We start from the raw sequence: 10,618 nt of genomic DNA on the forward strand, positions 1-10,618 counted from the left end.
CAAAAAATTGAATGATATAATTTTTAAAAAAATACCCGAATGAATCGTCCTATCGATAACCCTAATGTTACTTCTACTCTGTTTATTTTTACTTAAATTTAGAAAGATATGCTTCATTTCTACCCTCAATCTTATTGCTACATTTATTTGCTATTTAAAATTGAAATTAAAAAGACAAATGACAAATAAGTTTCTATATTAGCTCACTTATGAGCAAAATATATTATAACAATCTTTACTATTTTTATAACAATACATAAACTATACTCCCTCCGTCCCATATTAGATGGGCACTTCCAACTTTACACGGTGATTAAGAAATCATTAATACATTGGAAGACTTCACCATTTTGCCCTTTCTTTATATCAATGCACATTGAAATGAGTTACAAAAAATACACATACAATATAAGAATGGTCATATTAATTGTAGGGGTAAAATGGAAAAGAATTAATTAATTCTATCCTAATTTAATAAGTGCTCAAATAATATGAAAAATAAAAATGTAGTAAGATTCTCATCTAATATGGGACAGAGAGAATAACAATATAACTTTATTAATGTTGGGCTCGGGCAGCGCCCGGGCTTTCGTTACTAGTATATATATATATATATTTATTTATTTTTTTATGACAAGGAAAACCCGCAGTCGCTACCCTTTGGGTGCGCACAGGGTAAAACCTCCGCTCCTATGCAATAGCTCGCAAACCACATAGGAGAGGTAACCCGCACTAGGCAAGCCCGGCACGACGAGCTCGACCCAGAAGGCAAACCCTTTGCTTTCGCTGGCAAGGGGTTTCGAACTTGAGACCTCCAACATGGAAGTCCCAAGCCCAAACCACTGGGCCACCCTCTCATGCTCAATAACATGAAACTAGAAGTATGTACCAACAATTGAGAATTATTTTCTCAGACTTGTTGCGTCAAAAACTAAATCACAACGAGCCGTTCTAGCAAGATTTGTAACATGAACACCCTTACGAACGAACATAAACAACTCCATCGAGTACCTGCTACCTCTCATCACGGAGTGGAGTCTCTCCTCACTTCTTTAATCTCACAAACTTGAATGCAAATTAGCACATAAGGAAATGAAACATCAAGGATTTAGGCAAAATATAAAACCACTAGGCATATTCATTCATATATAAGAAAAAGACTTCATTACATAAGCAATTTATGAAACAAAAGAAGTTCATGATGACACTAGAGGGGAAAAAGCAATATCTAACTGTTTTTACCTTGGCTTGTAATTGGATTTAACTAGTAAAGATCACACTCCTTGTGAGTGTGGATCACACAATCAGAGTTTGGGTAAGAAACACAAGTGAGCAAATATCCCTCCTTCATTTGGTTATCGTCCAGAAAAGATCCGTCAGATTGATCAACAGTGCCTGACTCTATCTTGCCAGCACAAGTTGAGCAAGCACCAGCCCTGCAAGAATAAGGGAGATCGATTCCAGCATTCTCAGCTGCATCGAGGATGTAGGTATCGGAAGGTGCTTCAAACTCATGTTCAGTACCATCTGGACAAACCAATTTCACCTTGTACACGTTCGCTGATACTCTAAAGTTAGAGTCAGCTTTCAAGCCGAAGGATTTGGAGATGTTCCTCACAGAGCCCACTGAGAATGGCATTTTAACAAATGCACTCTTTCTTTCGCTCAGAGGTGCGGCTTTGAACATGCAAGTGGAAGGAAGCCTCACGGTCGACATGTTTTACCTGATCAAATTTAAAAGTGATCATGAAATACACAAGTAATAAAGAGGGACATGTTCAAGAAGAATATCCAGTATCGATCAATGCTAACAATACAATTATGGTACATGTATGAAGCTTAAGAGCTTGCTTGACATATCAAGTGCAAAAGTAAAAAGAATCAAATTAACCTCAAGCGTTCATTTGTTTGTCGACAGAAGTCAACAAGTCCATTTCAAGTGTTCAGATTTATCAAAATTCTTTTATAACATTAATGACAAGCATATACATATGAGTACCTGGAGCTATGTATTAACCCAATTCTACCAACAACAAAAAAAAACTATTGATGTCAGAGAAGCAGCAAAGAAGAACATGCTAGAAACCCAACACGGGAATGGAACAAATATGACTTTTTGAAATATATGCCATGTTGTAGATGAAAAAGAAATGAAAATCTGGTAGTCCATTTCTTAAAAGACAAGGCTTCAAATATCTGGAGCATTATGAGAAGAACGAGCGAGTGGCTTCCTGTTCTTCACTCGAAGCTCCATGTTGCGAAGATAAAATCTAGTGGCATAGTAATCTATGATTCTCCAACTAAGTGTCATCCTTGTTCCTTTTACAATGTCGAGGGTATGGCTATGAATGGAAGGGTTAAAATGCACATTACACACAAATGAACAAGAATTAATCTGACATTTGGGATGATATATGCCGTGTGGTAGATGAAAAAGAAATGAAAATCTGACAGTTCATTTCTTTAAAGACAAGGCTTTGAATATCTGGAGCATTATGAGAAGAAGCAAGCGAGGGCTTCCTGTTCTTCACTCGAAGCTCCATGTTGCGAAGATAAAATCTAGTGGCATAGTAATCTATGATTCTCCAACTAAGTGTCATCCTTGTTCCTTTTACAATGTCGAGGGTATGGCTATGAATGGAAGGGTTAAAATGCACATTACACACAAATGAACAAGAATTAATCTGACATTTGGGATGATATATGCCGTGTGGTAGATGAAAAAGAAATGAAAATCTGACAGTTCATTTCTTTAAAGACAAGGCTTTGAATATCTGGAGCATTATGAGAAGAACGAGCGAGTGGCTTCCTGTTCTTCACTCGAAGCTCCATGTTGCGAAGATAAAATCTAGTGGCATAGTAATCTATGATTCTCCAACTAAGTGTCATCCTTGTTCCTTTTACAATGTCGAGGGTATGGCTATGAATGGAAGGGTTAAAATGCACATTACACACAAATGAACAAGAATTAATCTGACATTTGGGATGATATATGCCGTGTGGTAGATGAAAAAGAAATGAAAATCTGACAGTTCATTTCTTTAAAGACAAGGCTTTGAATATCTGGAGCATTATGAGAAGAAGCAAGCGAGTGGCTTCATGTTCTTCACTCGAAGCTCCATGTTATAAAGATATAATGGCATAGTAATCTATGATAGTATTATACGGTGTTTTCCTTTTACTATTTCAAGACTGATTAGTAATGACATTTTGTTAATATATGCCCTGTGGTATATGAAAAAGAAATGAAATTCTGATAAGTGCATTTCTTAGAAGACAAGGCATTGAATATCTGGAGCATTATGAGAAGAAGCAAGCGAGCGGCTTTATGTTCTTCACTCGAAGCTCCATGTTGTGAAACTAAAATCTAGAGGCATGGTATAATGTATGATTCTGCAATCCTAATTGTTATCCTGGTTCCTTTTACATTGTCAAGAATAATGGCAATGAATGAAAGGGCTAAAATGCACATTACACACATATGAACAATTAAATTGCAGTAACAATATCAATATCGTCTCGGACTAAAGAATGTGTTTAATGTCAAGTTATTGTTTAATCATCCTCTATGAATTATCCAAACAAATTAAACGGATAAACACCCTTCATCCACCTTCACTAAATCAAATTACATTAAGAGGTCATCGCAAATTGCAAACACTATCACAAAGTCCCATTTTTTCTTGATATCAATCCAATTTCAGGACTATACTCGAAGAACATACATGCAAAAGCACAAAATCTGCATTATGCGAGTATATAGCTAAGCTTTTTCGAATTGATTATAATCATATAATCCAAACCATGAAACAAAGCCAGAGTACTTTCAAGTAACAAGTTAGTTTTTCACCAAAATGTTTCTGCATTCATACTATGACAAAGCAGAACAAACAAACTATAGCTACTACTAATTATTTTGCAAAGAAACAAACAGAATTCAAGCTCACAAGCTAAAAAACCCAGCAAAATTCAAAGTATTCATAAAAGTTTAAAGTACCAAAAATCCAGATTTTCTTAAAGATTCATTTTTTAACACATAATTTCACAAAATGATGGACAAACAAAGAGAGATCTCAACATTTAACAAGAAAATTTAAAAATCCCAAACACATGAGAAAACAACATGAACATGAACCAAACAAGTAAATTCTCAATGCAAACCACAAAAGAGAATACAAGAATTGCCACAAGGACAAAACAATCTCTTTCATTACCTATGCAAACCAACAAAGTATCCAACAAAAAGTAAGCTCAAAGGTCATTTTCCATCTACAAAAGTTATGCTTTTTGACTTTGAAACTTTGAAATTCGAAGCTCACAAGAAAAAAAACAAGATTCAAAGTTTCAAAATCCAGCTTTTCTTAAAGACTCAAATCTTTTAAAACAGAATTTCACCAAATAAGAGATCTCAACAACCAATAGCAAAAACATCAAAAACCCAATTCATAAAACACAAAAAACGACATGCCCATGAACCAAACAAGCAGAATCTCACAACTAAAAACCCAAAAATTTCTTAAAAGTCTAACAGAAAATGAGAAATCTTACCAATATAAGAAGTGGGGTTAGCTAATAATGAATCAAGAACATGAAACTAACAGCAAAAACAGCAGCTTTTCTTAAAGATTCAATCTTTTAACACAGAATTTCACCAAATAATGGACCAAAAAAGTGAAAAAAAAAGAGAGAGATTACAACAACTAAAAGCAAAAACATGAAAAACCCAATTCTCAAAACTCAGAAAACAACATGTACATGAACCAAACAAACAGAATCTCATAACTAAACCCAAAAATCTCTTAAAGGTAACAAAAAAATGTTAAACTTCACCAATATAAGAAGTGGGGTTGGCTGATAATGAATCAAGAACATGAAAAGCCCAGCTTTTCTTAAAGATTCAATCTTTTAACACAGAATTTCACCAAATAAAACATTTATACAACTAATAGCAAAAACATGAAAAACCCAATTCATAAAACACAAAAAACAACATGCCCATGAACCAAACAAAGCAGAATCTCACAACTCAAACTCAAGATTCTCTCAAAAGGGTAACAGAAAAATGAGAAATCTTACCAATATAAGAAGTGGGGTTGGCTGATAATGAATCAAGAATCTGAAATTATAAGCGGAGTTCACAAGAAAAAGTTTGGCCTTTTGGATTTATTGAGAGCCAACTAGTATATAGTGAGTATAGGAGGCAGTGTTAGGCAAAGTTGGCAGCAAATATATACAAAGAGAGAAAGTTTGGACAAGGAGAGACGTGAACAATTATATTACCCTAAAACCCACCACCGCCCATGGGTTTCTCTTTTTCACCCACCAAACCAAACAAAAACTAGCCGCTGTCAATTTTTTATTTTTAAATACGTTAAATCAATAAAATATTTATTATTAATTTTGGTCCTTAATGCCTAATGCTTTAGTTTTTAATTTATTGGTTTTGATCCTCCTTATTAGGGGTGTGCAAAAACCGATTTAACCAATAAATCGAACCGAAAAAAACACTATTGGTTTATTGATATTGGGTTATTGGGCTAACAGTTTTTAAACGGTTTTGCAAATTTTTTTATTGGGTTATTGGTTCGGTTTCTGGTTTTATAATTTTTGTTAATGGTTAAACCGATAACCCAATAAGACTATACTAAATTTACTAGTCTTATTGTTAATGGTTAAACGATTGTTACTTTCACACTTTTTCCTTTGAATGTGTCTAGTGTCTAAACTTGCAAGAAAAATGATTGTTACTTTTATGATTATTACTTTCATGCAAAATGCTGGAAAGATCATATGATTTATTTGAAATTTTTCTTATCGTATATATAATATATATGAGTATTTTCTTCTTGGTTAAATCGAAAACCGAACCGTTAAGTACCATAAACCGATTAACCAAAAACCGATAAGAAATATGTTATTGGTTTGGTTATCGGTTTGATCTTGGTTAAATCGAAAACCGAACCGTTAAGTACCATAAATCGATTAACCAAAAACCGATAAGAAATATGTTATTGGTTTGGTTGTCGGTTTGATGTATTTACAAACCGAAAACCGATAAACCGAACCAATAACACCTAAAACCGAACCGACCGATGCGCACCCCTACTCCTTATAATATAAATACTATATGATTACTAATTTAACGCGACAAGACAATAATATAAATGCTCTAATAACTAAAAAGCATTATACAAGAGTTTCAATATTTTATTAAGAGTTTCAATGTTTGTCCAACCCTATAGGCTATAACTAAGGTTTTGCCTAAAAGGATTAATATCAGCATGTCTATTTTTATCCTTCATTTTAGGTGTAGTACTTCAAAAGTGAAAAATAAATAGAAAAACAAGTTATGAATTATTATCAAATTGAATTTGAAATTTTCATAATCAAACACTGATTTTTAAATAATAAAAAGCGATAATACTTGCACTAGATTTAAAAATGATAGTTATATTGATCACTAGATCACATGTATCATTGTTATATAGACTTGTCCTAGCTTAAGATGGAAAGAACAAATATCATAATTAAAAATATTGTTGGACTAAAGTTTTTTAGCAAATCAAAAAAAGTTGGCTGGTTAAGCAAGTGGCACTGATCACATTAAGACAATAATTTTAAAAAAATAGTTCTCCTTGATTATTAGAAGGGGCATATGCTCTTTGATTATTGTAGGGTCAATTATTATTTTTCTTTATTACCTAAGCATTAGAGCCAAATTCAAGCACTTTAGGTGGCTTAAAAAACAAGAGCATTTCTACCCAACATTTGGTACATGGATGATAATTCCAAGATAAAATTTGAAATAAACTATATTCCATAATTGATTTGGAATATTAGCTAATTCCAGAATAACTTCTACACTAATGGGATATCCAACCATTGTACCAAACAACCCCTTCCAGTATTCAATAGAGGAAACATAGAGCAACGATAAAATTATTTTCATGCAACTTACTATGTCACCAGTGCAACCCCTTTTAGTATTCAAAAGAGGAACCTTAAAACAGCAAAAAAGTTATTTTCATACGACTTACAGGTCACGAGTAAATAGTCAAAATGTAGCAATTTGTTCGAGGCCATAGTCAAAATGATATTTGAAAGGCACGGAGAATTGCTTGTTCAACAATATAGCCAACCTTCAATGCAATAATCGTCACTGTTTATAAGACGACCTTGATCTGCTAATTGGCTATTCAACTCGAAAACCATTATGAATGCAGCAGTGCATGGGGGATAAGAAGGATAGAAATACTGCATATCATTCAAATGAAATCATCATCAATAAACAAAGAGAACAAAGAACAGAGATCTTGAAAAGAAGAAAATGTCTCAGCAATATGATCGATCCTTGTAGTGATGTAACATTCAAAACATAATCACGGATGACTACTATCCAAAATTTTCATTAGTGTATCTATCTCTCTTACAAGAAGAATGCACGAAAAGCTCCAATAACAGACTTGTCCTTCCTAAAAGACACGTTGAGTCTTCCCCATGGTGCTCTTCAAGTACAAGCACCGTACCTGTTGTGATAAAACAATTGAAACAGATTAATAAAAGAAAAAACTGTGTTTACAATCTAGAGCTATAATATGAAGTTAACTGCAACTAGGATTGCCAAATGGACTTACGTTCTGCCAATTCTTCTTTAGAAGAGACACTAAGAAGTTCACGCTCATTTGCACATTCTGGAAGATTTGTTTCTCCTCCATATCACAATTACCGACGGCAACACCCATGCAAAGCACCTTCTTCAACTGGAACTTGATGGTAGCCTTGGTCTCATTAACTTTAGACTCGAGTGACTCTTGGTGGGAGACAAGGGTTGGAAACTTACCTGCATTTACAATCAAAACAGAGTCGGTTAAAAGATGATCATCAAGAGTAACCAACCAATTCAAGCAAGAACAAAATTTCAGAAAGCTATTAGTACAAGTGTGTACAGAAATACCAAATCAATCAATAAAACTTGCCTGCCTTGTTCAGACCAGGACCCAAGAGACGAGGAATCTGCTTGATGACAGATTCTGAAGCCAAGAAAGCATGGTATTTCTTTGCAAGCTTCTTAACCAACTTCTTGTTCTTGTTAAGCTTCTTGAGGCTCTCAACATCCATGTACTCCAAACCGATCTTCTCTGCCTGCAAAACACATGTGCCAAGTTCTGATTATCACCCTAGAAAAACTAAAGATTCATCTAGCAGTAGCTTTAAAACATTTTTTTTAGTTAATACCCACAAAATTTACCATTAGCCAGAAAATATAGAATAAACATCATAAACCTAAAAAGTAGACAATCTACTAATAGGCAATCGCGCATAACTTGCAGAAGTATTAAGAAGATTTACCCATCGCAACTAATGGGACTTATGATGGCATGGCATCTTTAAGCCAAGTTAACACATTATTGAGCTGTCGCGCACTTACATAACGAAAATGCCAAACTCACAGTTAACAGACAATTGCAACACATAATCAGTGGTCCATGAAGACTCAATTGACTATTATCAATGCATTCTCTTTTAGTTTTATCAATTAATAAATTATAGAATTTTTTAATTAAAAAACAGTTTTCTATCAATTAAAGGAGTGATGATTAGATAACCATGACACAAAAACCCATCTTTTATTAGTGAATTAAAAACCTAATCTTGTACACTAAAACAATGATATCTAAAGGTGGCAAAAGAAATCCACTCAGCAGTTGCATATGCACTTCCCAGGTACTGTATGTGATTTAGAAAGGAAAAAAAAAAGAAACAAATCCAGCACAGCTAGTGACAGAATGATTACCTCCCCCACGTGTTGAGCATCTCCGAGCATGCAAATTTTCATCTTAGGGCGTGGAATGTGAGGCAACCTCACAGATCCACTGAAACGCTTGTCCTTTTGGGGATCATAGTTCTTAAGCCCAATCTGGAGCTCAATAGTCTCGGAGAACTTCCTCTTTTTCTCAGCCGAATCATTCTTAATTATAGAGATGGCTTCTCTAAGGGCCTCACTCTGAAGCTTACTGTAGAAAAGTTAAAATTAAATCATTTTACGCAAATGTTCAACAACACGAACAATAAACAGCAACGCTAATGTTCGTAACTAGAACGTACTAAGAGGCCAACATGTTTGCATACTAAAAGTAGCAAAACAAAGAGTGATGCACATTTCAAAATCTCAGCCAAATATTAAAAAACTGTAGAAGCAACAAAAGTATCTTTGAATCAACAAATTCCTAAGCAAACCCAAAATCCAAAAATTCACATTACTTTCACTTTTCACATAAAAAGGAAAAACTCCTCAGGATAGTACTCCTACAAAGAAAAAGACCCATTAATTTATCTTCTATTTGACCCATAAGCAGAGGATATATTGGAAGCAACCTCTCTACCACACAAAGGTCGGGAAAAGGTCTGTGTAGCTCTCAAGACCACAATTGTGGATTACAATAGGTATGGTTATTGTTGACACCCAAAAAAGAGTTGTAACTTGCCACTTGCAACAAAAATACTCTTTAGTTAGCAAATTTCTAAGAAACATCAAAATCCAATTGGTTTCACTTTTCACATAAAAGGAAAACTTCTCAGGATAGTACTCCTATGAAGAAAAAGACCCAAATTTATCTCTATTTGAACCATAAGCCTCCTCTATTCAAAATAACAGTTGGATAGTACCACACAACAGTTGAGCAAAGGCATGCATAAACTATACCTTCTCCAGACCTCCCCTGTGGTATTACACTAAGCATAGTTGTTGTTGACACTCAAAGAAGGGTTTTTTAACTACACATTTACACAGGGTGCAAAAACAAACAAATCCTATAAAATTCATCAAAGTGACCAAATTAACGTCAACTATTCATACAAATTAGCTTAACAATTTCCTACCAAAGCAGAAAATACAGAAACATCCACATATCACCAAATTAACAAATCAAAAATAAAGTAACAATTTGAACATGTAACTAAAATAAAAATCAAAGCTTTCCACATACCTCATGGCTCAAATACTTCTCCTTTCTCCTTCAAAACTTCACTTCTGTCAATCAAACAACATAAAAAAAAATCAGCATTCCAGCTAAAAATTACCAAAAAAAATTTTTTTAAAAAAAAAAACTCGCACCGTTAATCTGTAGATCGAAACCTAGAAATGGAGTCCCTGAGAAGAAGTACCTGTATGAGAAAACCCTAATTAGGGTTTGTGAGCGCCGTAAGAGTGACGAAGGGTGGCTTAGTATAGTGATATATGACTTTATATACAAATAGGGCTACAATGTATATATTGGGCTTTGGAAATATTTGAATTCTAGACAAATTACATCAAATAGCCACTTTAGAAAATGTAATTTAAGTTTTGGTCAGATTTTGCAAATACATTAACCACCCAAAATTGTTTTTAAACTTTGAAGATATTGTGTTCTAAAGTTCGAATTATGTAATTCAAATCTAGACGTGTATTCAGAAAGTTTAATTGTTGTGATTTCAATTTCAGATTATTTGAGAATAAGAAAGATGCAATGTTAGTGGTGACTAATTTATTGTATTTCGTAGATTAGGATGAAGATTAACTAGAATAATGCAGATGTTTATAAAATTGACTTAAATTTGAATAACTTAGTTTAAACTT

General features: G+C 33.9%; 2 protein-coding genes across 5 annotated transcripts; both read right to left on the bottom strand.

Moving 5' to 3' along the window:
* Positions 1–1,107: 1,107 nt before the first annotated feature.
* LOC102605264 (ferredoxin, root R-B1) lies at positions 1,108–5,241 on the bottom strand. Of its 3 annotated transcripts, none has more exons than XM_006362834.2 (2): positions 5,077–5,241; positions 1,108–1,724 (listed from the first exon to the last, which is right to left on the bottom strand). In XM_006362834.2, the coding sequence occupies exon 2, from the start codon at positions 1,715–1,717 to the stop codon at positions 1,265–1,267; it is 453 nt and encodes a 150-aa protein (XP_006362896.1). In that variant the 5' UTR covers positions 1,718–1,724; positions 5,077–5,241; the 3' UTR covers positions 1,108–1,264. The 3 variants fall into 3 exon arrangements, with proteins under 3 accessions (XP_006362896.1, XP_006362894.1, XP_006362895.1); XM_006362832.2 differs by lacking the exon at positions 5,077–5,241 and adding an exon at positions 4,831–4,906; XM_006362833.2 differs by lacking the exon at positions 5,077–5,241 and adding an exon at positions 4,549–4,619.
* Positions 5,242–7,244: 2,003 nt separating this feature from the next.
* LOC102606043 (60S ribosomal protein L10a-1) lies at positions 7,245–10,236 on the bottom strand. Of its 2 annotated transcripts, none has more exons than XM_006362835.2 (6): positions 10,165–10,236; positions 9,987–10,030; positions 8,795–9,014; positions 7,977–8,142; positions 7,635–7,840; positions 7,245–7,526 (listed from the first exon to the last, which is right to left on the bottom strand). In XM_006362835.2, exons 2-6 carry the CDS (start codon positions 9,989–9,991, stop codon positions 7,473–7,475), a joined length of 651 nt encoding a protein of 216 aa, XP_006362897.1. In that variant the 5' UTR covers positions 9,992–10,030; positions 10,165–10,236; the 3' UTR covers positions 7,245–7,472. The 2 variants fall into 2 exon arrangements, with proteins under 2 accessions (XP_006362897.1, XP_006362898.1); XM_006362836.2 differs by having other exon boundaries at positions 10,115–10,231.
* Positions 10,237–10,618: the final 382 nt, after the last annotated feature.

Source organism: Solanum tuberosum, unplaced genomic scaffold (genome assembly GCF_000226075.1).
Source record: "Solanum tuberosum cultivar DM 1-3 516 R44 unplaced genomic scaffold, SolTub_3.0 scf00392, whole genome shotgun sequence".
In the NCBI taxonomy this organism is placed as follows: domain Eukaryota; kingdom Viridiplantae; phylum Streptophyta; class Magnoliopsida; order Solanales; family Solanaceae; genus Solanum; species Solanum tuberosum.

What these genes read in the sequence shown, in the direction of transcription:
- LOC102605264 (XM_006362834.2), bottom strand. Translation starts at nt 1,717, where the DNA reads ATGTCGACCGTGAGGCTTCCTTCCACTTGCATGTTCAAAGCCGCACCT.
- LOC102606043 (XM_006362835.2), bottom strand. An exon ending in ATGCTCAACACGTGGGGGAG is followed by an intron (nt 8,143 to 8,794) that starts GTAATCATTCTG and finishes TGTGTTTTGCAG; the next exon opens with GCAGAGAAGATCGGTTTGGA. An exon ending in TCCTGGTCTGAACAAGGCAG is followed by an intron (nt 7,841 to 7,976) that starts GCAAGTTTTATT and finishes TTGTAAATGCAG; the next exon opens with GTAAGTTTCCAACCCTTGTC.